At 38.7% G+C, this 27,792-nt stretch overlaps 1 protein-coding gene across 1 annotated transcript in view; it reads right to left on the reverse strand.

Moving 5' to 3' along the window:
- myo3b (myosin IIIB) overlaps window positions 1–27,792 on the reverse strand; it is a gene marked incomplete at its 3' end in the record, with an annotated part of 52,620 nt that overhangs the window by 8,497 nt on the left and 16,331 nt on the right. The window contains exons 10-32 of the mRNA XM_079254694.1: window positions 25,093–25,177; window positions 24,872–24,988; window positions 24,630–24,734; window positions 24,402–24,485; window positions 24,097–24,299; window positions 23,920–24,018; window positions 23,116–23,230; window positions 22,902–23,028; window positions 21,972–22,182; window positions 21,032–21,179; window positions 19,758–19,911; window positions 19,515–19,603; window positions 18,364–18,493; window positions 12,217–12,296; window positions 10,994–11,014; window positions 9,849–9,926; window positions 8,377–8,582; window positions 5,840–5,951; window positions 5,541–5,703; window positions 5,015–5,095; window positions 3,495–3,591; window positions 1,846–1,957; window positions 1,076–1,199 (exon numbers count right to left, since the gene is read on the reverse strand). Coding sequence (XP_079110820.1) covers window positions 1,076–1,199; window positions 1,846–1,957; window positions 3,495–3,591; window positions 5,015–5,095; window positions 5,541–5,703; window positions 5,840–5,951; window positions 8,377–8,582; window positions 9,849–9,926; window positions 10,994–11,014; window positions 12,217–12,296; window positions 18,364–18,493; window positions 19,515–19,603; window positions 19,758–19,911; window positions 21,032–21,179; window positions 21,972–22,182; window positions 22,902–23,028; window positions 23,116–23,230; window positions 23,920–24,018; window positions 24,097–24,299; window positions 24,402–24,485; window positions 24,630–24,734; window positions 24,872–24,988; window positions 25,093–25,177 — 2,741 coding nt within the window. The remainder of the gene's footprint in view (window positions 1–1,075; window positions 1,200–1,845; window positions 1,958–3,494; window positions 3,592–5,014; window positions 5,096–5,540; window positions 5,704–5,839; window positions 5,952–8,376; window positions 8,583–9,848; window positions 9,927–10,993; window positions 11,015–12,216; window positions 12,297–18,363; window positions 18,494–19,514; window positions 19,604–19,757; window positions 19,912–21,031; window positions 21,180–21,971; window positions 22,183–22,901; window positions 23,029–23,115; window positions 23,231–23,919; window positions 24,019–24,096; window positions 24,300–24,401; window positions 24,486–24,629; window positions 24,735–24,871; window positions 24,989–25,092; window positions 25,178–27,792) is intronic.

Consider the following 27,792-nt stretch of genomic DNA (forward strand, 5'->3'; position numbering starts at 1 on the left):
AGATTGTGAACATTAGATGCAACATGAGGAATGGCACTACACCAAATTTGAAAGGTCAAACACAATATAAATTTTTATAAAATATTACAGTCAAAATCATTGAGTTATTTTATGTTTCAAGAAACTATACAATTGGTGCAAATAAATGGTCCCTTTTCATCAACTACAACGTTCTCATGAGAAGTCATTCTTCTGTCAAAACTTTGTGACCATTAACTGAACGTTTCAGTAATACAAAATCAAATGCATATTTGAGAAAAATGTAATGTTTCCCTCCATAATCATGCTGACATTATAAATTCATCAAACACCGCCTCCCCTCAGCAGCATGATGCCTGGGAGCGAGGGTCACCTGTATGCAGCATTACCGAATTAGCCGCTATCTAACCCAGACCTGCTGTGGCGTGCTGACACTAATCCCAGGCCCGCTGGAGAGCCCTGTCTGTGTTACATTATCATGTCTAATCCTCATAATCTCTCAGCTGCACCGCTAAACACCATTCCACCTCGGCCTCTTACCCCATACCCTTCTAATAACATTAATGAAGGGCCGGGCTCCCATTACAGAGGCTGCCCTAGTGGTGGGCTGGGTGACAGACGTGATCGGAGGCTCCCTGCAAAGCCACCCACTCAGCCTTCCAGGCAGCAGGAATTAATGTAATTCATCGCCTGGGGCAAAAAGCAAACCAAACATATGTTCAACAAATCAGGGTTTGTGTATTTTCTTGTCACCGTTGCTGCGCAGGTCTATTAGAGTCACTGATGAGATCCTTAGTGAAGGGCCCGCCATGTGGGAGAATGAGAGCTTTGAAGTGCTCATGCCACTTTGAAAGCCCCCCTACTTGCCATAAGATGTTCACGATGAGCTGACCTGGGTTATTAAAATACCACAGAAATGATCGCCCATAATGCTGCTCTCTTTTGCTGTCAACAAAGAATGGCAGCAGAGGATTGGCTGGGATGAAAAGGTTGAAAGGGGTCCCGTATTAAAAATGGCACTTTATCCATTAAAGCGGGATTTCTGCTGTCTCTTTGTGTAATTACCTGCACCCGCCAGCTCTGTGCTTGGGCTTACCTTGTTTACACTGCATGTCTTGCAGTCTAGCTGTCTCCCTGCAAGGCTTCGTTACACTGTCTTCTGCTCTGCCTTTGTCTCTCTTGATGTCTTTCACTTGTCTGTCTCGGCTGTCAGGGCCAACCTTGAAAGGAGGAGGCGTAAACAAACCCAGCAGAGTGATCTCAATGAAAGCGCTGGATGAATAGATACAAGTTAAAGCATGCCTTGTAATATGTTTTTTTTTCAATTTAGCCATGTAGATGCTGCATTCATTTATTTACAATTTGGCACTCCTATAACTCAAACCCATTAATGTGCTTTGCAATGTTAATCAAATGCTAATGCAATTGCATATCCCCCTTTAGTGGCCCTACCTCCTAGCAAACAGCACCACACTGACTTAATTGTGAGAGTAAAAACAGCACATACAGACTTCCTCTCATATTTAATTTTATCTTTGAATAAAAGAGCTATAGGAAAGTATTAATCTGCTTAACATTTCTAAGTACATCCTCCAAAGGATTTTGCTTTTTTAATCTTACATATGCTCAGCAGAGTTACTGGCAAAAACTGTACATTTTCCTCATTTCATCCTTTCAACATCAAATGGTGAGCAGCAAAAATTGGATCAGACTTCAAAGACTGTGATGTGCTCCAAGTCACGGAGTGGCTCTTCTATTTCACATATTGAATCCGAGCAGGATATCAAAGTGCTACCAAAGAACCTCAGGTCTTTACTAAAAAAGGGGTCTAACATCTGTAGAAAGAGGAGCGCAAAGACAAATCACCTCAGGGAAGAGCGAGCATTTATTCTCAGCCGTGAATTTCCAGCCTTTTGATTCTCTCGTTCCTGTACCACCCTGTCTTCTCCGTTGAGATGGAGGTTGGAGCAAGAGAACTCTTTTGTCTCAAGGACTCAAAAAATTCCCAAAGAATAATCTGGGTTAAAGCTGCTTTGTAGATGAGCAGCATTTTACACACAAAGCCTTAAAGTAAGGCAGAAGGAAATGCTCATTGATATTCTGGAACTTACGTTTCCCTCATGCGTGTCATCTGTGTGTGCCTCTTTACTTTTTACATTGTACCTGTGGAAATAATAAACAATTCGAATATTACAAAAAGTCAAAAAAAAAAAAAAAAAAAAAAACAAACCCACAAATTATCTGTGTAACATATGAAAAGATGCCTTTAGTCTACAGCAGAACTAACTTGTTCATGATTATGCAATTTGCAGAGCACAGGATGGTGATAGTTTCTGTGCATGATCACTTCTGCTGCATTATTAAAAAAACAAACACCAAAGAGACAACATCTGTACATACAAAGCTTTGTGCCAGTTGCAGTCATGCTCCGAGTCTCGAGAAATAAAACCTCATCCAGTTTGGAAACTGTGATGCAACTGGAGGCTCTGCTGTTTGGATGCAAACCCCAAATTCATGCATGGCAGAAGGGAGGGGTATCAAAAGGGAAAAGAACAGCATGTAGGTGAGAATATAGATCTGACAGGAGGAAAATGGGCCAGATCATGTCAAAATAAATATATATGGAGAGATTCCAACACTGATTAAACAGAATTGTTAAGTGGAGGTTTGAAGTTTTTCTCACCAAGGAATATGATTGTAAACATGGAGAGAAAAATCCCCAATGAGGCTCAGCTCAGTTTGAGTATACAACAAGCATAACATTTTCAGATGTGTAAATCTGGTATTTTGGAGATGAAGTCTGGAGAGAAATGTTGACCAAAAAATGATCACCAAAGATTTGTGAAAGACTTTTTGCTCATGGTTTAAGAGGTTGTATGATTTTCTCTGCAGCCCCACACAGTAATTTCCATGTTTATTTATTTATTTATTTATTTAGGGAACTATGATAAGACTCTTTTCATCCAAAATCACTAAAGACAAATTTCAAGGGGATTTGTGGTAACTGATAACACACAAAGCTTAAAGCTGCCATCAACACCTCATGTGCTGCCGTTCAGTCACTGGATGCCGTCCTGCCTCGCACATACGTTCTTAATGACTGGCCTGCCTATATGCTGAATAAACACAAAGCCCTCTGCTTGTACATCTGGAAACCAGTGCAGCGCCCAACCCCTTCTGTGGTCAGACAAGTGTGCTATCTTGGTGGAAAGTTATTTATTACATTTATAAAACCAAGAGAGGCGGTGCACAAGGAGGAGCTTTCTCCTCCAGAGTGAAACAACATAGCATTAAAGGATAAAAGTAGCCCATCAAGAAGTGTTACAGATGAGTGAATGACAGGTACAGCATGTGAGATTTCTTGCTTCTACATCTATCTTAGTGATAATCTTATTTTTAGCCCGTTTTTATGATTATTGTCTGCACAATAAAGAACAAAGAAATGACAACAAATTCCAGGAAAATATGCTGTCAGAGACAACAGACCCTGTAGGAGGAAGGATGTCAAAGCTCACCCCATTTGCTCCTTCTTGGTGGTCTTTTTTTCAATTTCAGGGTAACATCTGTGTCTTTGGGGTCCGTGGTCCTGATGCACCCGATGGCCCCTGTGTGCTGCACAGGATGCGAGTGTGAGACATGTTCTCACATGACCAGAAAACTATTTTCCTCACCTGACATTCTTCTAAACTAATTTGTGTTATTAAATGTAATTAAAGGGAATTAACACAACTGAATAAATGCAGTGTTGTGTGTAAAAAAAAGGTTGCAATGATTGAAGTGAAATAAATTTAGCATGCATTAAACGACTCTGCTACAACAGTAGGAAAACACTGTCAGATTATGGAGATATTTTGTGCTCAGATGCATGGTAAACAGAGCCTGCTGAGTTACTCTGTCAAGCCGCTTTGTGTTTTTCTGGTAAAATTATATACACAGGAAAAGAAAGCTCAAGTACATTGTTGAGCAATGGTTGTATTTTGCATGGTCTAATCTGATCGATGGTGAGCATGTCCCAGAGGCCCCGCTGAGATCTGAGAAGCCACCAGGCTCATACATTTGAAAGGCATCTGTTTATTTTCAAAATGCAAATGCAGCCCACCTCAAAGGCTATAAGCTGCAGAGAACACACAATGTGAATGTGCTGGAGTGCTCCGCCGGGGGGCTGAGGCCCCACTTATGTCAGGTTCAGGTTCTCCCCCCGTGAACCCCGGCGGCCACACACAAACATGCTTCAGTGAAAAGAAAGACATTGGCGACAGGGAGGCTTTCCTCACACCAAAACCATGTTTACCCATTCTGCAGCTTTATTTACAAGGGTTTAATGGAGCACATTTACACAAGGTGTGCAGGCGACTGAGATGCTCCATGTGCCAGATGAGGGCAGCCCTTAAGAGAGCCAGGGGAAACAATGCCAAATCTCCTCCCCCAGCCCTCCTCTCTCCTGCCCCTTTTGGCACCCTCTCTTGTCCTCCAGTGAGAGGCTCCAAGGATTTGGGGGGAGGGGGTGGGGGGAGGGGGGGTGGGAAGGTTAATGTGCCCACTTTGATCTTCGTCAAGGCACACTGAGTAAGAATTAATTTACATTTCAGATGAAAAGGTTGACAGTATAAAAAGGCATCTTGTTTCTGGTATGTGAGAGCTGTGTAATAGGCCAGGAATTTGAGAGAGGAAGTGGTGAGGAAACAGAAGGGATAAGCCCCTCTCTTGCCTTTACTGGGAAAGAGATGAAAGGAGAAAAAAAAAGGATCTCAGTATGCACTGTTCTTCTGAAACATGGGGACCAAATGCTGCCCAAACTTTCAAAAGCTTTTCTGTATGCATTATTAATTAATTATTACTATTTCGTAGGCCACTCATGGAGATCAAAAAGGTGTTACATGCAGATGTAAGGTTTTCTGGCCTTTATCCAGTACTTTTGATATGGAGAAAAAATTGCTACAAATGTCCACGGGACACGAGGCTACATTACACAATACAGACATCTTAACTTGACTCTATGATGAACTTTGGAAGTAAATATAAACACTTATTTCACCTGACTGTGAGTGGATTGCAGCTTCTTCTCGCTCCTTTTTCATTTTCTTGAAACTTTGCCGTGCAACATAACCCCTCCAGGCTAGAAAAAAGAAACAGAAACAATTTGCAAGTGTGTGTGTGTGCAAAAGAGCCATCTCTGTGGAACAAAATAGACTGCACAAACTACACAAGATCCCACTTCAAAACACTGCTAAACCAGGTGGCAGAGCGATGGATCTCTTTGAACTCACCAAGGTCTTATTGTTTGCTCTGAAGCATTGCTTTTAACCCTCATGGGTCAAGCTGTGGTTATCAAACTATCTCTTTTATGAAAACACTCTCACACACAGACACACACATACACACAACAAGCTACAGGTCACTAAGAAACTAATAATCACATTCTTTAAAAAAAAAAACACACACAAACATTTTATCATTACGTGATAAAATAAAACATCCGAATTCCTCTCTCATTTGCATATTTCTTTTACTTGTGTTTGAATTATTGCTGTTTGATGTTAATTAAACAGGAAAACTTTTACCCGACTGAATGATAAGGGCCCCATGGCTTCTCTTTTCTTTCTCTTTTTGATAACGTCGGGCACCAAGCCAGCCTTTGGTGTAAGCTTGCATCACCACCACCCGAGCTATCACCTCTCGCAACAGCAGGTTCAGCTGCTCCACATGGTAGTACTTTAAAAAAACCTAAGAGGACATTTAGCCATGGTTACAACATCCTAAACATGGTTAAGTCCCCACTAAAGCTTATATTTCCCTTTTTGTTAGTGTTTATATATGCTTTCGTGCAATAACAAAACATGCCATACTCAAATTTCCCTACCTTTGTCTGCCCCAGTACCCAGTTCTCAAGTTTGGCCCGCTCCAGTATGGCGACAGCGTTCTCGCGGCTGGTCTCAGGCAACTGATGAGCCCGAAATGCAAGGTAGTAGTACCTGTTAAAGGAATTATTTATTAATATGATCAAATGTAGTAAAAGTGTTTCTGAAAAGTAATGATACAGTGTAAATGAGACTTTGTGTACACAAAATAGACTTTTCTATGTACATTTTAATTAGTGTTAAAAAGAAAATACATAAAGCTTCAGAAGAAATGTTGCAAAACAAGTTTAATCCTTAATTGGTGTATTTATGAAAGCAAACAACAGGAAAACATAGACAAAATATGTGACTAAAATTTGCTCCTGCCGCACTGAAACTGTTCAGGATAACATGCCAGACATATTAACATCTTATTTCAACGACAATCTCTTGAAGTATAATTAAGAAGCTTGTTTTGTTTGTTATTTGATGCAACCAATATTTGTTCTTTTTAAAAGTCCATTTTTTAGTTCAAAATTAAATTATCATGAATAATAATAAAAAAAATTTTTAAAAAAGTAGAATTTTGAGTCTAATAGTATAAAATCAGCTGCTTTGGGGAAAAAAAGTGTGACTGGCAAATGAGTGTTCAACAAAGGCTCATTGTTGCAGCTCTTTTCACTGAATCATTGGCTCGTATTTTAGTGGCCATAGAGGTTGCCCATCAGGCCTAACAGTGTTTATCAGCTCCAATGTTTATTGCTCACATTGTCTAAATATATCCAGTAATGTTTCAATTATAGTTTACAAAATACCGGCACGGGACAGGGTGGCTATACATGTTTGGTCAGGGACATCAAGGCTCCAGAACTACTCGTTCATCTCTCAGTTTCTTCTGTTGGTCAAAAAGAAGAACAACAAGAAGAAAAACTTCTTTGAACTCCCCTCCCCGCCCCAGTCTAAAGCCTTTCATACTAATTCCTGTTGATACCTGTTATTTCTTTGATGGTAAATACAAAGCACTGCAACATCAGACAAACCTTTGATATGAAAGCACAAATTTAAATCAGTTTTCACTAAAGGTGCAGTTTAGCCATTCAGTCCGTCTTTACGACGTCTACAAGGCTCAGGTAGGATGATAGAGATTCAAAAGCAAGGTTGAAAATGAAGCAACACATTCTGTAGTTCACACAGTCACCCATCGCATATGAGTGATGCAGAGACAACAGGAAAACAGTTGTATAGTGTGTTGTAGAAATCACTCTATCACTGTGAGCAAAAGTAGGACATGCAGCTTCCGTAAGCAGTGAGACTAGCCAGCTGTGTTGAAGTTGCTTCCCACAGGCCAGAAGTCCAAGTTAATTAAATTTGACATCATCTGAAAGTCTTAGCATGAGAGGTGGCAGAGCATCTTTCAAAGGAATATTGATCAAACATAAGTTTTCTGAAATCCTCATCAAACACAAGTTTTCTTTTTGAGACATGACAGAGGATGATTATACATATAAGCATACACACACATTATATATATATATATATATATATATATATATATATATATATATATATATAAATGCTTGCTCCGAACGTGGCCCCATTGTGTTGTGAATGTTCTCCAGGTGTGCACCCCGAAGACACCCTCATGCACACACCCGACCAAATCAGTCCTCTGTATCTGTGGCATCAGAATTCAGTTTTCTGTGGATCCTGAAAGTTGAGTCAATATCTCCCTAAGTGCTGGTAATATGGGGCTTTATTTTTTAATATTAATTTTCCGTGTTATTGTCTATGTTTATTATTTAATAAAGTTCTCTACTAAAATCAATTTAAAATAAAATTTAAAAATTGCTATTTTTGGGGCAGATATTGTTATGCAATTGAAATGTGATTAATTAAGATTATTTTAATTACAAAACTGGTAATTATATTTTTTCTTGTTAGTCCCTAAAATATATGTACACGCACGCACGCACGCACGCACACACACACACACACACACACACACACACACACACACACACACACACACACACACACGTGTGTGGGCGTAAATTTGGAGTTGGGTATCTTGAAGTCTGTCGTCCTTAGTAAGAGTAATCAAAGTCTGTCCCATAATTTTAAAAACTAAAAACAGCACACTTACGTAAATTCCTTTTAACGATGAAACTTCTTAGAACTGTGGTACCCATGGGATGCAGAAACTATATTTGAGCTTTTTTAGGTCACAAAAGTGCAAGAACAAACTCTTTGTGAATAGTAAAGGGAAACCTATTAAAATGTATCTCCCCTTATAATCACAGTTCCTCCCTGTACAAATTTTGTCAATATTTTCCAGGCAAGAGTATCCACCCAGTTAAGAGAGCTGTAGGTTTAAGTCTTGCTCTCTCACTAATGACTGCCAATTAGTCAGCGTGTTGCTTTATTTAACTTGAACTTCTAATTAAAGAACCCGTGTTTTTGTGTGATGTAGCGCATGACTCACTTGTTCTGCAACATCTCTGGGGTTGTGTCAGTACTCTTCAATTGGGTATGTTTCTCAGTGGACATGTAGCATCATTACCTGTTGACAAACTCCTCATACAGGATGCGGTGGGAGTAGCCTTGTCGGCGGATGTTGACTGTCTCCAGGATCCCCGTGTAGCGAAGCTGCACCATCACCCTTTCTTTGGAGAAGCGCAACGCCTGCCTGTCATCATTGGGTTTGATGCAGCGCACAAAGTGTGGCTGACCCAACACCATTTTAGACAGCAAGTCCATCAGGGAGTACTGTACAACACATGAGGCAGCAATAAAGGGTATCAAGAGGAAGGACAAACACCATGAAATATCTACCATAATAAGGCCCATCATAGGTATTAGTAACATGATTATAATTTTAGACTTCAGAGAGAATCCCACATTTAAAAGTGTGAAATGAAAGTATTGATAAGTACTGAAGAGACATATAACTAACGTAATGACGTTGATTGGAGGATTTTTTTTTTTTTTTGTAATAGGATCATAAAGCACTTTTACACTATTTTGCAATGAAAAAAAACACCAATTTCTCCCATGAAATAATCAGTTAAAAATGTGTATGTGCCAACTCACAAATGAAAAAATCTAGAGTTTCAAAATGGTCCATGCTGGTACAGATGCTCTCGAGTTTCTTTTTTACAATTCGCATGCAAAATTTCTAAAATCTTGGGAAACAATACAGGAATGTTTTGCATTCACTGTGTAACCTGTCTATTATTGGACAAAAAAACAGTGAAAGTTAAGAAGATGGGAATCAGACCTTTGGTGGTGTCCATTTCTAATTTTTCCTTATTAGAAATTTAATGTGTCAGCATCAAATGCAACATAAGAATGTACATAAATGCATAAATATATCTTAAGGGTAAAGGCTTCATATTTATACAGTATTTTAGCAGTGAGCCATCATTTGTGTCATGGGTCACACTGAGGGAACTTGGTATAATGACACACTGAAAAATGGAAACAGATTTGGCTTTGTCCACCTCTGGGGTAAAGTACTGTTGGCTACTGAGGGTTAACAAAGAACTATCATCCATAATATGTTACATATTAAATACAACAATGGAAGAAAAGTCTGGCAGGATATTTTTCCACGATTCTCCTGTTTTTATTGGTTGAGAGCAAATGTGACTTTTAGATGCTTTCGAACTGCCGTTGGTCCAGCTTTGATCATGCTATCAGGAGCCATTTGAGACAGATAAAGTAACTGAGCATGTCTGGAATACAATAAAAAGTTTGCAGCTTGGAATCTAGTAAAAAGGTTAGTGTGGGCTGAGCCAAAATAAGCTGTCAAAAGTTACTACCCGCCACTGCTGTGTCATCGTACTGAGCAGTTCGTTCAGTAAAACCAGAAAATGAGTCAAGCAAGCGGTAATACAATATGGTTACAAAGTAGTATACAAAAGTATATAAAATATACTAATAAATAAATATAATGTAAATACATTATATATATATATATACACACATACATATATATATATGACAGTTACAACACATAATAATAAGACCTACACGGAAATAGGAGGCCACAGTCTGTCTTCTCATGTTGGTGGTTTCTCCGGGGTGACGCATCATCTCCATGGTGTCGACCTGAACACAAAGATTCACAGTGAACACAGCATTGACAAAACAGGCCAGATTCGTGCCAAGAGACTAAAGTGAGATGCTGTTTATTTGCAACATGACGTCCTCGGTGGGCTCTGCAGAGATAAAGGTATTATTACAGCAGGTGTCCTTCTTCTAAATGGGGCTGTTGAGAATACACAGCTGTACTAACAGTGCTGTCGATACAACATAGCCTCATAAACACTTAAAGCTAACAATCTAGAGAATAATTCGGCACTGCTGTGGGGCATAGGAAAATTGCAAAGCACTGAGTAATGAGAGTAGCTGTCACTGAGCAGACAGTCGTCCCGATGACGATGGATTAACGAGGACACAATATAAGCTTTCTAATGGCCTCCGCTGTTCATGGCTTCATCAAAATTAATGATGCAATAGATATTTTATGGTTAGACGATGTAGCAAAGTGCATATCTTAATACTTTATTTCATCCTTGCACAGAGGAAGTAAGGTACATGAACAGAGGAACGAGATCTTCTGACACTTTGTCGTTCTGAACGAATATCATACACAAGTACAAACAGTTATCAGGGACCCACTTCTGCTATTCTAACAAGCATCCCACTGCTTTAATCTGGCAAGTTTTTATTAGTGTCAGTTTCAGTCTCCCCCCCCAACTCTGATTGAGAACATCATGGCATACATATTACATCAGTCACACTTGCCTGTTATGAAGAAGTCTTTTCTTGTTCAAGAATAACTGAGTAGGTGCTTGGTGGAAAATCATTAAAGAGAAGCTAAAATGTTTGTTTGTGTTTGCTTCTCTTATTTAATAATTCTTTAATATAAGAAGCACATCACTTTTTGTTTGCATTGCAACACTGAATCATTAAAAAAAAAAAAAATTTACATTTTCCCACAGACAGACAAAGTGGTGTCAAGAGAGTTTAAAGTTAGCAAAACATGTTATGCACTATAGAAAAGTTTATTTACATTAATTATGTTTAAGACTGCAATTTTGAGTTGTTCTGTGGTTTGAGAGGGATACATTACTGCTGAGTGAGGGTTTTAATATTTTCAACAAAAATCTTACCTTCAAAAGGTATTTAGGTGACTGAGTAGAGCACATGTTGGCCAACGACATGGAAATAAAGGGAAGAAAAGTGGACAGTTAAGAAGAAAAGAAGCAGAAATTCATCTTCAAGGGAGTTTTCACAGTAAATCATGATTTGATTTAACATTTCCTACAAACAAAATTTATCAGCAGAATAGTATTAGCATTTCCAAAAGGAATTAAGATCTTGGACACATCATAGAAATCATGCTTAAATTTTTATCTGTAAGGAAGAAACAATAGTGTCATGACACAAAGGGGACATCTTTGACATTTTTCAATGCTGTAGATGCGTATGACACTAAAGAAAAGAGGGGGGAAAAACAGTGCAGTTGAACCACCAGAATCTCACAGGGAAGATGATTCATCAGACGTTTTGTTTGGTATTCGAGAAAACAGGAGGATTATACTTGAATATTAGCCGATATGATTATAAATGATTAACCTTTGCCTAATGCAACGTCTCTCAAACCTTTTGAGCCACGACCCTACAAGATAAAATATGCTGGCGTTCATGAGCCCCACCCCAACGTCGCAACTGAGTGGTTAATTAGGAGATATCAGATGGGTCGTGTCCCACAAAAACCTCAAAATTTAAGGCAAAAAAAACCTGTTGTCATAAATAAAAGAGGATAAAGTGTTTTTGCTGTGGATTTGGTTTACCACTATAATAAAACACCTACATGCCCAAAATCAGCATCTCTCATCGAGAAAACACTAAATTCAGATTTATAATTTGGTATATGTACTAACTTTGTTGTTTATATGTTAACGTTCTAAGCTTGTACATTATTCTCTGGAATAAGGGTTTAATTTTGAGAATACAAATTTAATTGATAAATGCAGGTTATATATATTTTTTTTCATTTATCAGGCGGCCCCTTAAGATTATCTTGCAACCCCTATGGGATTCTCATCCCCCAGTTTGAGAACCACTGCTCTATGTTGATGCGCTTGAAAAACACTGCCAGATAAACATAGTTACTAAATCTGAGAAACTTTTTTCATGGTGGAGACACCAAATGCCAGATGGCGGTGCAGCCACACCACAAGCAAGACAGCAAACATAACTGGGTAGTCAATTAATGGGGCTATGCTTCACAGGGCAGGTTTTTACTGGGTTTCTTATAGCGCAATGCCTGTGAGCAATTATTAAAAAGCATTATGGTCTCTTATGATGATTTGTAACACAGGAGCCTCACCTTGGTGCGTCCTGAGCTGAGCTGTGGCGGCAGTGATCTGGAAGCAGCAGTGACCCGAGCCCTGGACGTTGCCAGATTTCCTGTTTGAAAAAAGAGAACATTTTAATCATCAGGACTCACTTAAAGCTTCAAAGAAGATTAAACAGCTGTAGATGTGACTGAAAAAAATAACTGACTATCAAACACTCAATTGTAGGAAATACTTTGGTTGTGATGCTTTCATTCGACACACAGCTCAAATGCACATCTCTGTGTTAGTGTTTGTGCAGCAGTTGCAGCATACAAGTCAGTTCAGAGGAGCCTAAATCTAAGCTCAATCCCACAGACTCAAGAGTGCAGCTGCATGCACAGCAGTCCAACAGCCCCACACACCGTGGAAAGGATATGAGCATAGCATATGCAAGACAGTCAGAACATTTCAAAGTTTCTGCACAAGATGTCCAAATGTTTTCTCTGGCTATATCTTCAGAGGCTAAACTGTGATTAATAGCAGTGAAAGAAGCCTTTGAAGCAGGATTGGTGACATCAAAGTCCTAATCCATGGGTGGCAGGATTTTTATAATGAGTGGGAAGTATCTTAACACATTTCAAAGGGTTTACTCCATGAATAAACAATAGCTGCACAGATGTGCCACACACACCTTTAGAAAAATACGTCTGCAGACACAGAAGGCAGCATTACCCAGGCAGCCGTGTACGGCAAGGAAGAAAACCTTTGTACATATTTTAAGATAAAGCTAAAGTGACAGGCCAACAATTGTTCTAGCTTTTCTACCACACACAGACCAACTTCTAAAATGCAAATACTACGCTTCTGCAATATGATTTCCAGTCTCACATCAGTCGTTGAGGACGCCATCTGACAGCAAGCCAAAAACTTAAACAGTGGATCAGCGTCCGTCTTTTCTCAGAGGCCTTGGCAATGTCAAGTGTGTAAAATACCAAGACACATCAAGAGCAGTTCATCAATGTATGATGGATTAATAAACAGCCAGATCATTTCTAACTTCGGACAAAGAACATCTTATTAGTGCAAAAGGTTTCTACACGAACCAAAGCAATTTTGGCGTCTTCAGGGAAAAAATATGTGTGCTACACCCTGCTGTAGTTAAAACAACCTAAAAAATATGATGAGAGGGTTTAACAATTATTGACAAAATTTTATTTATCTGCTCATTTATTTTGTTATGATTATAATTTTTCATTTTGGCAAAAACCCATGCTCTAACGTATGCTCTATTACATTTGTTGAAAATGTACTGTGAAAATAACCACAGATTCAGAAATACAAACTAAATGTAGAAGTGAGGAAAGTGTAAAATATGGTAAGATAGAAATATAAGCCGGTAATTGCTCATTATGAACACATGTTTGTGAAAGGACCTTGTGTTTAAGGATACCAGGAGCACATTTTAAAAGCTCAAACAGCCCTTCAGCACAATCTACAACCACAACAAAAAAAAAAGTATGATCTTTGAGAACAGGGGCTGTTAAACTGTGTCGGGTATATTACCGACACACAGGCAGGGAGGGCCCTGCTCCAATTAGCCCAGAGTAAAGCTGGATGGATTAATTGGAGTGGGTCTTGTGCAAATGAAGTGCGCTCTCTCCGCTCCCCATTAGTGCTGCTGGGCCAGATCATCTGAGCACATTTGTCATGATGAATTAGCGGCTGCGAGTGGAACGGGCTCGTGGAGTGTCACTGTGCTTTCACGCCTCTCACTTCCATGACACCATCAAGAGGAGATGAAGGGACTGCGCCACGATGAGAGAAACTATGACAGTTTTACCTAAGCCTCGCAAATGGACAGTCGCTGCTTTCTTCATGTATTCCTTGGTGGGTCGTATTAATTCATTCTTCTGGCGGGTTTCATATCCCCTTCTGACTACATGATTAGAGCATGGGTTAATAGTTAGTATCCTCAAAGATTTCTGCCTCCTGAGACATGAAACCATGGGAACACCTGTGATGTCCAGCCTGAAAGAAGACCCTCTAATTTAGATACAGTGGGGGTCTGGTCTAATGATGTGGATCGTGATTATTCAAACACAAAGACAGACGAGGAACAGAAAAGGGAAGATTTGTTCTTTGGAAGTGTTGAAAAAAAGCCCACATATGTTTTCAGTTAGAGCTGGAGACTGTTCTTGCTTTTGTCTGAGCTCTCAAATGATTAAATCAAACAAAAGAGAAAAATTTTAATATTAAAGGGTGATAATTAAGAGGGGAGCAGGTGAGGGAAATATTTCCCATCAGGTCATCAGTCTTGACAAACAGGTGGACGAGCACCCCACTGCTAGTTTCTGCTTCACGCAGGTTGCTCTTGGCATGGACTTCCAGGATAAACACAGAGAGGGGCAGAATGGTGTATGGGGAGGATGGGGGGGCAGACTGAGAAGAGGGAGAAAGAGGAAGAGAGAGAGAGCAAGAGAAAAAAAACAAACTTCCCTGGCATCTGTGCGTTCACTTTGAAAATTAAGCCCAGCAAGAATCCTGGGAAAAAAAAAAAAGCTCAAGCTGGCAGTTGTATTGGGGCTCTATTGACAAGAATAGTCAATGTGCCTGGGATTAAAAAGCAATCCCGCGTTCAATATGACACCTCCCTACACGCCTTTTATGAGTGCCAGTGTGCGCCTTGTACTTCAGAAGCTGTGGATCGAGCTGTCGACACAGGGGACAATCAAAGTTGTAAGAGAGAGCAGCCTTCTTGAGCTGAGTGAGCAGAGGCTTGCTGGATATCTCTGTCGTTCTCCCGCTCTCTTTTTGAAAACATGTGATCTAGAAAGTCAACTCAGCAACCAAGCAAATTAGATTAAAGCACCCATAACCCCCCGCAACCCTCCCCACCCTCCGAAACCACCACCGTTTATGCCTAGAGATGGCTCCAGGGGCTGTTGATTCAAATACCATCCACTACTGTCAAAGCAGATCAATCATAAATAGCATGGTGTAATTGGCTTTTAGTGACACAACACAGTGTTGCATTTATCAAAGGATGTTGTACCATGTGACTTCAGAAAGCCGGCTTCCTGCAACTGATGCATAGGGTCGTCATAAAATCCACTGCTGACTCGAAACATTCACCAATGCCACGATTTGGAGAGAAACTGAACAAAAAGTATTCCTTGGGTGAATGTCTTTCTTGGTGATGAGAAAGTGCGGAAGTCTAGTCTAAGATCTACCCACTGGGATGAAAAAGGCCTCTGCTGGGGGAGAACAAAGAGCCAAATGTGTCACATAGCTGGGAGAAGCCTGTCAGGAGGATCTCCTAACATGAAGGGAGACAGAGAGAGATGCAGAGGATAGGAGAGCAGCAGTAGTTGGTTCGTGTTAAGATGTTTATTGTAACAATGTAAATTGTTTGACAAGGATGATGGCCTTTCGGTCAAAATCTTAAAAATCTGCACAAGAATATTGTGGCCTAAGCTTTTTTCATTAACGTACATAATTACAGCTGCAAAATCTTAAAAATGCTGACAAAGAATGAGGACAATGTAGGACTGATGAATCACCTTTTAAAATCTATTCAGAATTGCTTTAAGAGATTATATTTCACACTGGAAAGCAAAAATGCCAAGTTGTAGAGTAAAAAAAACACCCCGTTTCCCTGTGAAATAGCAACATTCTAGTGAAGCTTAAGCCACTTGAATTTATATTAAAATACAAGAACTTTCCCATCTTCTGACAAACTGACATTAAAGTCATACATACTCCCACAAGAATGATGCATACATAAATACATACAATTTCAGGAAGTATTTGATACCTGATATTGTTTTCCAGAGGTGGTGGCAAGATGCAAAATCTACTTCCACCATAGGCGCACGCATGAGTAAATATGATTTTATAACCACAGGTTTTGCCTGCTTATATTTAACCACAGGACTTTAAAATGTCACCTTCCTCACTACTATTTAAAAAATTACATCAATCACTCTATGTGTTTATTGCAAAGTGTTCAAAGTTTAAAAGATTAAATGAGCACATCAGTAGTAATCAAAATAATAATAAGAGTTGCTTTTGCAGTCGCTTCATTTTCATTGTGCTCCGATAAAGTGCTGGCACTGTGGAGCTGCAGTGTGTCTGTGCAGATGTGCTATGCTTACAATCAGTACGGCCAGGCAACCCTGAGGCTACGTGCACACACACAAACACACATGCACACAGAACCATGCTGTGACTGCAAGCTGCCCAGGATCTGGTAGGCCCTTCTGAGTCCAGCCAATTCAAACACTGTGATCCCTCCTGATCTGGGAAAGGCCCTGGCTCTGAGGAATTTGTCCATGCAAATACAACCCATTTCCTCTGACAAAACACCACCACATGTCCAAGCCTCAAGGACCCACATTCTGCAGGGCTCAAGTGGCCTTGCTATTCACCGCCTGGGAGCTTTTACTTTCCTGGGGCTTCCTATTTCCCTGCCGCTCTCCAAACACAAGCTGCAACCATACTCGAGACTTATGTCTGCACATACTGTGGTCATAAAAATCACATAAAAGGTGTACTTATTTGAGGAGGGAAAATTTGCTGGTTTAGAGGAATCAAATTGTCTTTTTGATAGGTGGGCCAGCAGGAAATGTGTGCGCATTACGCGTTTCTAGTTGGACATCTCAGAGCTATCATTTCACCTCCACCAGTGTCAGACTGCTGGTCTACGAGAGTGTCCCCTAGTGGTGACACTGGAAGGAGCCCAAGTGTGGAACCACCCTGGTGAATAACAGATTTCCATCAGATCCCCCCAGATAATGGTAATTTCACAGATAACAGTGAATCTATAATGTGAAGGAAAATGCAAATTAAAACCCCCTCGCAAATTTTACCCTGAAGAATAGATTTTTAATTTTCTTTTTGCTATACTGTATCTCACTTAAAACACTGCTTCATCTTTTCCAGAGTGATAAGCCACAGCAATGTTTCATAGCTTTTATCGAAGAGATGATCTGAAGTTTCACAAACTGCAATAAGAGTGGACCTCCAGCTTCAGAGAGATGCGTTGACTGTCGACATGTCACAGCACAAGGCTTCTCAATGAATAAGCAAGAGCATCCAAATGCTAACTCAGAGCTTTGTTAAAACTATATTTTAAAAAAAGTCTAGAAAGCTTATTTCTTTGATAAATTATCACACTGACTTCATTGTAGTTTGAATAGTGGGACAGACAAAAGAACAGTAAAACAAAGACTAAATAAAAAAGCTTTTAGACCTAAATGACACCCATGTCAACAACAGTTAACATTATAGCACATTTCAGCTTCTATTCAGTGTTTTTTTGCACTAAAAAGAAGTGTTCAAGGAACTTGTTTTTATAGAGCAAGATCCTCTGAAGCCTATAATTGCAGGAAGAAGCCACTGACGACTCCCCCGTGCACAACTTGCAATTGAAGTTTACAGACACATCACAGATTTCAACAGGAGTCTCAGTGAGTGTCTTTTGTGAGTCGAAACTCCTTTTAATGCCACTGAGAGTGAAAGCAGGCATTTACAGGCCCCTAAAAAGAAAGTGAATCACATAATGTGGCTTAGCAGAAATAAAGAAGGAAGTGGGGAATTTGATAATTTAAGACATCTATTAGCATTTCGGCTAAGTCAAGTGACCAGGAGGCCTCAGCCAGGGCTAATGACAAGCACATTACTCTACCTTCATTTAACCAACAGAAAAGCGGTGGGACGACTTGCTTTTGTGTTCTCTAAATACTGTTTCTTCATCCCCTGGGCTTTTAGAACCCTTATCATAAAAATATTCCACTGCACCCACAATCTGTAGATAGCATTCAGCAGTAGGAAACCAAGAGGGACAGCTTAGTGAAAATAAAAACAGAGCGCCGTGCAGAGAGCTGAGCCTCTCAAGAGATAATGGAGACTGCAGATTTATCCGAGCACGGCACAGAAGCTTGAAATGAAGGGTGGGTGGGGGGGGGACCAGTGGATGCCTGGGAGCCACGTCTGAAACCCACTTACCTGAACATTATGGAAGCAGTAGACAGCAGCACAATTCACAGACTAATACGGTCCTGCAATCGCAGTTAACAATAGTTTGTCTCAAAGGAAAGTTTATATTGTCATTGTGGTGAGTGCCTGAACATTGTTGATGTTGGTGGTGGAGATTTTTGAAATAGCTGATTTTTATTTAGTCCCGTATCACAGAGTACCTGTTTTAGTTAACGGGCTGGAAAACAGCTGCTGCAGAAGTTTGTTCTCTGATGTTCTCAGGACGACGACGATGTCGGCAGGAAGAGTGTCCCTGTTCTTCTCCAGAAATCCATTTACATTGTACAGCACCTGTCAAGTAGGACACATCGAATACAAATAGACCACCATCGTTAATGTATTATTACTATTCTAGTCCACATCCTGTTTATATTCCTGACACTAGAACTATATTTATCTAACAAAAGTGCATTTTACATAAAAGCAAAGTAAACTAAATGTTAGAAATTATATTCTTCTCATGTGGCCTTCTCACAAAAATAAAATTAACAACTCAAAACAGGAAATAATAAAAAATATTATTGGCTTTATTAGTTTAGTTGTTGTAGTTTTGGGTCCTGTATTGTGCATACTGTCACATTGTACAAACTAACTGTGACACAGAACAGAATAATTGATAACACAATGTTATTAAACACATCAGGGCTGAACCACACTGGACTTTTGCTATTATCCAATGTAATGATATTTTTTTGGACTAATTTTGACTAACTGCTGATATCGATACAGATATATGATCATCAAGCTGTTCTGTTTTTTAAATGTTATCATGATGGTCCAGATTTAGTCATTGGCAAAAACATTATACAATTTAAATCAATGTTGTAGTTTTCATCCTACTACAAGTGTGATTATCGCATTCCAGTACAAAATCCTGAAATTAAACAAATTTCATAACATCACAACTAATTTTTTGATCAATGTCAGTATCTAATTAAAGAGCCTTCATTGCCTTTACATGTTATCATTGTGCATTCCTAAGAAACAATGTTTTCTTCCAATATAACTGAAGCATGGAGCACAGTTAAAATGGCCTATAAACCCAGACTTTGATGACTAATTTTGTTATTACATTTTTCATTTTAAGTTATTCATAATTTTCCACACAACAGTGGTTCTTTCTCCCCCTTTAAAACAACCAATGTATAAATGTTAACATAATGTCACATTGAGACATATATTCTACACTCAGAGTGGCAAGTGCTTTAAAATCTGATAACTTGTTAATACGCTGTGAATCTATTTTATGTCTCAGGCAAATAAGACAGAAGGTTATGTGATGAAAAAAAAAACTCATTAAGTCGTTTGATACCTTTCCGGCGTAATGTTGAATCCCAAAACAAAGCTCCACACGTTTAGGTATCCAGAAGTATTTGCAATGCAAATTGTCTTCAAATTTATCTGTTAGCAAGATATGAAGAAAAGCAGATATGACCTGAATCCTTTATATGTTGTATGAGGTACAGACAATCACTGACCTCTGGCCTCTCATACGGTTCAGTTACTATGATATTTTTCATGGTGGCTTATGGTGAGGGTGTGTTTGTAGTCTTACCCACAAGGGTTTGGTCAGTGGCCTGTGGGAAGCGGCTCTCTTCATCCAGCAGGGAGAGCAAACCCATTGGTTTCTGTAAGAACATGTCCAGGATGGGCCTGTTGTCCTCATACTCCACCAGCCCGGCATCCACTCCCTCGCTCTGGTATTCCATCTAATTAGAACCACAGAATGTAGAATAAACCAGTTAATTTTTCTCTAAATGACCCAATTAAACTATCTGGGCTGAATATGATTTGTGCATGTGTGTGTGGGGAAAAAATTAGCTTGTAATCAACTCAACCAAACAGCAGCAGCTGTCTGTGCGTGTCTATGCCTGAAGTTTGCAGCATAATAGAATGAATGAAGAAAACAGAACAGCACCAAACTAACAAATAGAGCCACTTACTTATTCATAATTTATTTCAATGTGCAAATAACCCAGACTCACATCATATTATTGCATCTATTTAATTTCAGATCAAAAACTTGTTTTAAATATATATTTTACTAATAAAGTAGAACCAATGGATCTAAACCGTCCTCATGTTTAAGTCATCAACTCAGAATAATCAGTGTGTACAGCAGCACTGAAGACATCCACACCAAATAAAAAGTCTCTCCGCTGAGCGTCATCTTACACCAGAGGAGAAAGTTTTTGCACAAGCTCAAGGCAAAATTTTCAACCATCACTGCTACAATTACATTAAAAAGAGTAAATGCAGCTCCTGATAACAGCTCTGGTCCTGTGGAGTGCTAAAAATGTAAATAGGAATGTAAATGACTGAGCAGAGGATATTGTGAAATATGGCACTGATAACTGATTTAGATTGTATTTTTAAAGATAAAATCGAGGTTCCTTGTAATACAATGTGCTATTCAAATGATAAAACTTTTTTTTTTTAACTTTTAATGCCACTAAAAAGAATTATTATTGCAAAAAAGCATGATGACAAAATGTTTCTTGCTTTATTTTATTTCCATTAAGCAAAATAAAGACACAATTTAGGTAAATTGGTTCATTAAAGCAATTTAGAGAGTAAATTGGTGGGACACAACAGTATGAACAATCCGTTATTCATCACAGACGAGCAAACAAACAAAATGATCATGTTAAGAGCATCTCTAACCTGATGGATCAGGAAACACATAAATAATATTAAAATGACTTATTTCCATAAAAGTGCTTTTCAAGGACTTTGTTTTGTTTAATCTAAAGCAATTTAGCGTGCTATCTCAAGTTTGTGCATCAGCACAGATCTTTAATAACCTCTTTCTGTGGGAGGAAAACTCACCTGTTCCAAGGCAAATATATGCTGGTTGAAATAAAACTGGATCTGCTCATTTGCAATGTTGATGCACAGTTGTTCAAAGGAGTTTTTCTTGAAGTTTTCAAATCCAAAGATGTCCAGGATTCCCACATTCATGCAGTTCTCTGTAGCACTTCAAAGGAGAAAAGGGGGACAAACAAAGTTATTCTTCTATGTAGTGGAGCTAGCAAATCCCCGGCAGCCGTACTAATTGATAAAATTTTAATGATAATCCAAGTTCAGCCTAAATACAAATTCTGGTCTGGAAGCCCTAGTCTTGTGAGAAACAAACATCAGCTTTAAAAAAAAATAGTCAGCGCTTCATAAGTGTTTTTTTATTTCAGTCTCTATTGATTTAACCTCAAGATATTCTCAATGTCTGCACAAACAATGCACAGTTCCACAGCAGAGTATGAAGATTTCACATCTTGCATTTCATATTCAGTGCTTGGAGCTGGTTCTGTCATAAGCCGTCATTATCTGCTGAATGTAGAGGTCACCTTAAGCCTGTGTTATTAATGGCAATAAGAAATCAGTACAGATGACTGGAATTTAGACAGGAACTCTGGCCTCTGTTCATTTCTGCAAGACGACTCCTTGACAGTCAACGCTCATATTTATGAAGGAATTCTTTTGGATCAATGAAAAGCCTTTTTGCAGTCTCTCTGAAGTCTTTTTAATCATCTCAATATTATTTTCTCTGCACGCAACTCTGTATCAAAAATTTATTAAAACTTTTTTTTTTTGCTCTCCTTTTGCTTGTCTTAGGCTTGCCCATTGATATTCCCCTCTGCATGTTTGTATCTACCTCCACAGACTTCCACAGAGGTCATCTGAGTTTTGTAGAGAATTGGCATTAAGCGTTCAAGTGAATCAAAAAAAACTGTGGACATCCCACAAATCTTTATAACTAACAAACACTCACCAGATGCTCATGTCAGGCTGCAGCAGTGAGTTGATGCGGTTGACTATCCAGCTGAAGAGGCGTCCATACAAGGCCTTGGACATGGCGTCTCGGACATCAACAGCTTTATCCACAGTGTTGGTGCGGATGATGGTTTCACCCCTGGTGACCACACACTGAGAGGTCAGCGCCTCCTGGAGCTCCTCGGGACCAATGCTGAGAAGAGATGCAGCTGACAAAAAAGCCGGACAATCAAAAACAAAACCCCAAACATTTAAAGATGTCTTTGTGTTTGTACTTTTCTGTGTTCTGTGTATGGAAAACATTTTATAATTCCTTTTTTTTTTTAATGTTACAATGTAGGATTGTTCTTTTCATGTCATTTACATAAAATGTTTCATACAAAAGATCTAATATACAAATGCTTGTCTCAACAGATTGCACCCAACAGAAAACACACATGAACATATTTTTCTGCTGATAATCTTGCAACCATTGGGTCCCTGAGGCTCAAAAGACAGATGACAAAATAAAGGAACCACCCAAAACATAACAAAATGTAAAAATATGTCAAACAAAAACAAAGCACAGACAAAAAAACAAAAACACAACAGTATGATCATAATAAAAGAATAGTCCAAAATGTTTCCGTTTTCATCATCAAAAATGATGGCATGTCGTTCTTTTGATCTTGGTTATTGAGATGTTTGTTTTTTGTTTTGATTTGTTTCTCAAATGTGTTTTTAGCCTTGTTGCATTTTCTGAATTTGTTTTGTTAGTTGAATTGCTGTCATGCTTATTCTTTATTTTTGTATTGTAAAATAATGTAATATTTTCTTTTTCCTTTTGTGTGTTTTTAATACACTACAGATACAATATGCCACAAATGATTGTCTTGAGTGGAAAAAAAAGATGACAACCCAGAGAATACACTAATCTACAGTATCTCACCATTCTCTAAGGCCTCTGAGTTAGGCACTTCACTCTTATCGGTCTGATGTTGGGATGTGATGGCAGTAAATTCAATATTTCCTGTGTTCAAAATGGCTGAGAGAATTCTGTAAACAGAGTTGACCTCCTATAAAAAAAAATTTAAAAAAAACATTAAAAATTACAATTATGAAGACAGACAATCTGTATATTTTAGCTGTTGAGTGTTGAGTACCTCTTCTGTAAAGCCAATATTTCGAAAACACTCCTGAATTGCATCAAACTGCTCCTTATACAGTTTTCTTGAGACAATATCTTGCATCACTTTGCATTGCTGGCTGTCTATATACCTACAAGGGTAAATAATAAGTGTCAGAGACATGTTTTTTAAAAAAGCAACATGAGAAACCACAGGGTAAATCTGGACCTGCTCACACTTGGGATTAACATGGATATTTGGTGAGCCTGTCAAAAAGTGTCATTTTAAAAGTGACATTTTTCCAACAATGTAAGTCTGAGTGGGTTCCTCATGTGCTTCATTTGTGTTCATTATTGCAACAAAAACAAACAGTGATCAAGGTTTAGGTCCATCCAGAAAGGCCTAGATGTGGCCCTTTAATGCTCATCTCTGATGATTCTGGTCCTCCAAACTAATACCTTAAAGCAGGACTGTCCAACACCAGTCCTTGAGGGCCAGTGTCAGTCAGGTTTTTGTTGTTTCCCTGCACCAGCACACTTGATTAAAATCAAATGGATCCAACATCTTCTTGTCAATCCGTTCATTCATTTCAGTCAGGTGTACCAGCAGGATAACAGCCCTCGAGGACTGGAGTTTGACACCTGTGCCTTAAGCCAACATGAGAGATCATTACACGGAGCACTGGAGATAGTGTACTATTTTGTCTTGTAAAACATACACATGGATATATTAATGGCTGTAAACTTTACTCCTATCAAAAGGGGTCATTCACAAGACACAGCTTTCTGTCAGATATGAATGGAAGCCATGAGCACATCAGAGTCAAACTGCAAGACAAACCTTGGGGCCGTCCTGTCTGGAAGCCGATAAGTCTTCAGTTTGTCTTCGTGGTAAAGCCCGGCATATATATAATAAAATATGTGGAAATTTTTCTCTCCACTGCAGGAAAACAGACAACCATTAGAAAAATTTCAGAAATGAAACTCCAGTGTGAGCAAATGAGTGTCTTTCACTGACTTTGCCTGTTTGATGACCCTTGATTTCTCCAGAAGGTATTCTGACATCTTGGCCCCAATGACTGCTCCAGTTGGTGTAAATTTCATCTCCAAGTACTTGCCAAAGCGGCTGGAGTTGTCATTAATAACTGTGCAAGCATTTCCGAAGGCTTCAACAAGAGGGTTGACCTGAAGGATTTTCTCCCGAAGAGATCGATTGTTCGCCTGAGAGCAACAGCATGTCTCTCTATGATTAACTCTGGTATAGTTTCATATATGGGAACTATTACTTTATAGGTTAGCCTTAGTATTTACAGATGAGAATACCTTTCCCAGGAAAGTAAGATGCTGGACAATCAAATGAGCACTTTCTGTTTTTCCTGCTCCACTTTCTCCACTGATGATGATACACTAAAAAGGAAACAAGTCAACAAATGAGAAAGGATGACATAAGACATTAATTTTAAAATATTTAAACCAGAAGTCCAGAGACCTTCTGCAAATATCAACCCCCACAAAACAAAAAAAGCTAGAAACAGTTCAATTTGTCTGAACCTGGTCTTTGCAGAACGTCACCATTCCTTGGTAGGCTGCATCTGCAGTGGCAAAGATGTGTGGAGGGTTGTCAGCTCTCTTCACACCATGGTACAACTTAGAGAACTGAGAGACAAAAGTGTTTTAAGATTGCTCTATTTATTATTCCCCAATTACTGGCAGCATAATAAAGATCAATCCATTATTTCCACCGGAATTGGGAAAGCTATGAAAATAATTGCATCCACAGTTTTGTTACCAACCTGTGGTGAGTAGATGCTCAAATTCTGGAAAGGATTGAGAGCAATGAGGATGTCACCTACGTAGGTGTACACCTGCAGCTCATCATACCTCTTGTGAAGATGGCTGATAATTGTCTCCTGTTGAAAAAAAAAAAAAGACACTTGCAAACACAGATATAGAATCTAGAACATTGTGCCTCAGGCCAATCAATGCATGATCACATAAAGACATAAAACCTTACCTCATCTAAAAACTCCAGATTTACCAGATCATCATCAGGACAGCTCTCTATTATGAGGGTTTTACGAGTATTGATCCGCTCATGCCTGTGTGAAGTCAAGGACAAGATAATGCCACTGAAAGCTGTAACATGACACCAAATCAAATAGTAGTCTGAAGGCTGAATGTTAGACTCAGTCACTTCCGAGGTCTGAGGGAAGCCCTTTAAAGCTTTCCCAGGGGACGCATCTTCCATTATCACAGGCTGTGATTGCACTTCATCTGTGTTTTGACCCATTACTCTCAAATGAGTCCCATGTGGCCAGAGGTCAACACACAGCCAGCTGGCTCCTTTAAAACCTCAGGGGAACAGCAAAGAGTGTGAGAAAAAGTAAAGCAGATCTGCAGCTCAGTGTGCCTCTTTCTTATGTACATAAATATGGAGATACTGGGGTGTACCACAAACAGCCAGCTTTTTCTCTCGATACCTTTTTCATTTTCATCAGCTCCCAGGAAAAATCCTAAGCCAACAATTAATTCATCGTACTGACAACTCTGTATATATGACTACTTATTACCCTATCTGATGATGTAGTATAACAAACAACAAACCAATAACCAGTATGGCAACAGCCATACTGTCGCAGTGTATGTCTGATGAAAATGTGCTTATTTTTCCGAACCATTCCCCAATACTGTCTTGCTGCTACAAAAGCTCACTACATTCTATACCATTATTCAAGTTTTATATATAAGAGTTAGCAACTATAAACTATTTAAACTGTCCTGTAATAAATGAAACCACACCGTAACGTTGAATTTTTTTTTTTTTAAAAAAGGAGAAGTCTTGTTCTGATCTATTTGACTTTTTTTGTGTCAAGACAGCAGCCGTTGCCACTGCTGATGATCATCAAGAAGCGATGAAAATTAATTAAAACAATTTGTTTTTCTTCATGTATTATAAAATATAGTTAATAATTTAGTGAGATTTAGGTTTTGCAGCAGGTTTAAAGGATAAGAAGCATCATAATTAAATGCTTTTTCTCAGTTAAGGCAAACGAGAGTCGCGAGCAAAGCCAATAAGTTCCAATAGTTTCGAAAAGATATTGAGGTGCCAATATGAGGGAAGCTCCCAACAGAGCGCCTGAGTCTGTAGGCAGACCAGGAAAGCCAACTCAGTATCTAAGTAATAGTCTGCATAAAATTGGGAATAACTTTATATATCTACTGAAGTGTACTGCAAATAGTGAATGGTTATAAACATTTCTATGAATACAACAAAGACAAAAGTGTTGACAAACCTTTTCATTTAAAAAAAAAAAAAAAAAAGTATGTATGTAGTTTTTATTTTTTTACCAATTGCTCCATGTAGGCTAAAAAAAATAGAATAAAATTTCATTGATTACAAATCCCTGATATGATGAGGGCCAAAAATTTCAGATGTGAGATAAAAATGAACATTTGGTGATTTTGATTTTAACTTGACAGATTAATGGTTTTGTTTTTGTCATCAATTTAAAGACATCATGTCCCAGCTATTTCTGTAATAAACCAGAGGTCACTAAATAAGAGGAAGTATTTTCATGCATTCAAAGTGCAATAATTTCTAAATGTTGTTCCATCTTAGTTTTATCAGTAATCATTCACTGACTGTTCAGGTTAAGATAAGCAAATGCTATTAGCATGAACTTTGGTATTTGAGGTAATGTGTTAATGTTGTACAATTTTAAATGAACAATGAAATAAAAAATACTTTATTAATCCCCAAAGGGAAATTCAGTATTGTAGTAGATAATTAAGTTGAGGAGGTCTTGTTCCGGAGGCTGATGGCTGCTGGCAGGAATGATCTTCTGTATCTTTCAGTCTTACAGCGGACCTGAAGAAGCCTCTCACTGAACACACTTAGTTTCATCACTGTGTTGTGGAGAGGGTGTGAAGAATCCTCCATCATCTTCATCAGCTTGTGCAGCATTCTTCTTTGGACAATCAGCTCCAGCGGCTCCAGAGTTACTCCAAGCACAAAAGCAGCTTTCTTCATTAGTTTGTTGATTTTCTTCAAGTCTCTGGTTCTGATGCTACTACCCCAGCAGATGGCTGCAAAGCTGACTGCATTCTCCACAACAGACTTATAGAAGATATGCAACATCTTGGTGCAGATGTTAAACGATCTCAGCTTCCTTAAGAAGTAGAGTCTGGTTTAAGTAGAGTCTAAGTATTTTAAGAGTTTAAGTAGAGTCTGGTTCAATAAGTCGTAGTCAAAAACGGACCACAGATTACATTATTTATTCAATTATTTGTGTTATACAACAAATTTATTAAGTTAAACTGTAATTAATTAGATTTTTTTGGCAAACAGTAAGTCCCAACCAGAGTTATTTCTGCCTGATCATTACTGTTAATGAGAGTGTGAGGCTCAGCATAACCACGATGCCTTTCTATTATTTCTGTCTAATGATGTGAAATTGAATTCTTGTTTTTGCTTTAATCATTGTGTCTTTGCTGGATGTCATACAACTCATTGCTCTGACCTTTTAACTCTCGAGTGACTGTCAAAAACAGGCTACTACAACTCCAACAACAGAAAAATTTTTCCCCACAACTCAAAACAGCTGTTATAAGTTTTAACATAATTTATTTTGGACAAATGAGCAGAATTTGTAGATATTAGACTATTTGTAGTCAAAACTGCCAAAAGTTATACTTCTAAACATAACAGAATATA

This window comes from Telmatherina bonti, assembly GCF_933228915.1.
Source record: "Telmatherina bonti genome assembly, chromosome: 15".
Classification (NCBI taxonomy): domain Eukaryota; kingdom Metazoa; phylum Chordata; class Actinopteri; order Atheriniformes; family Telmatherinidae; genus Telmatherina; species Telmatherina bonti.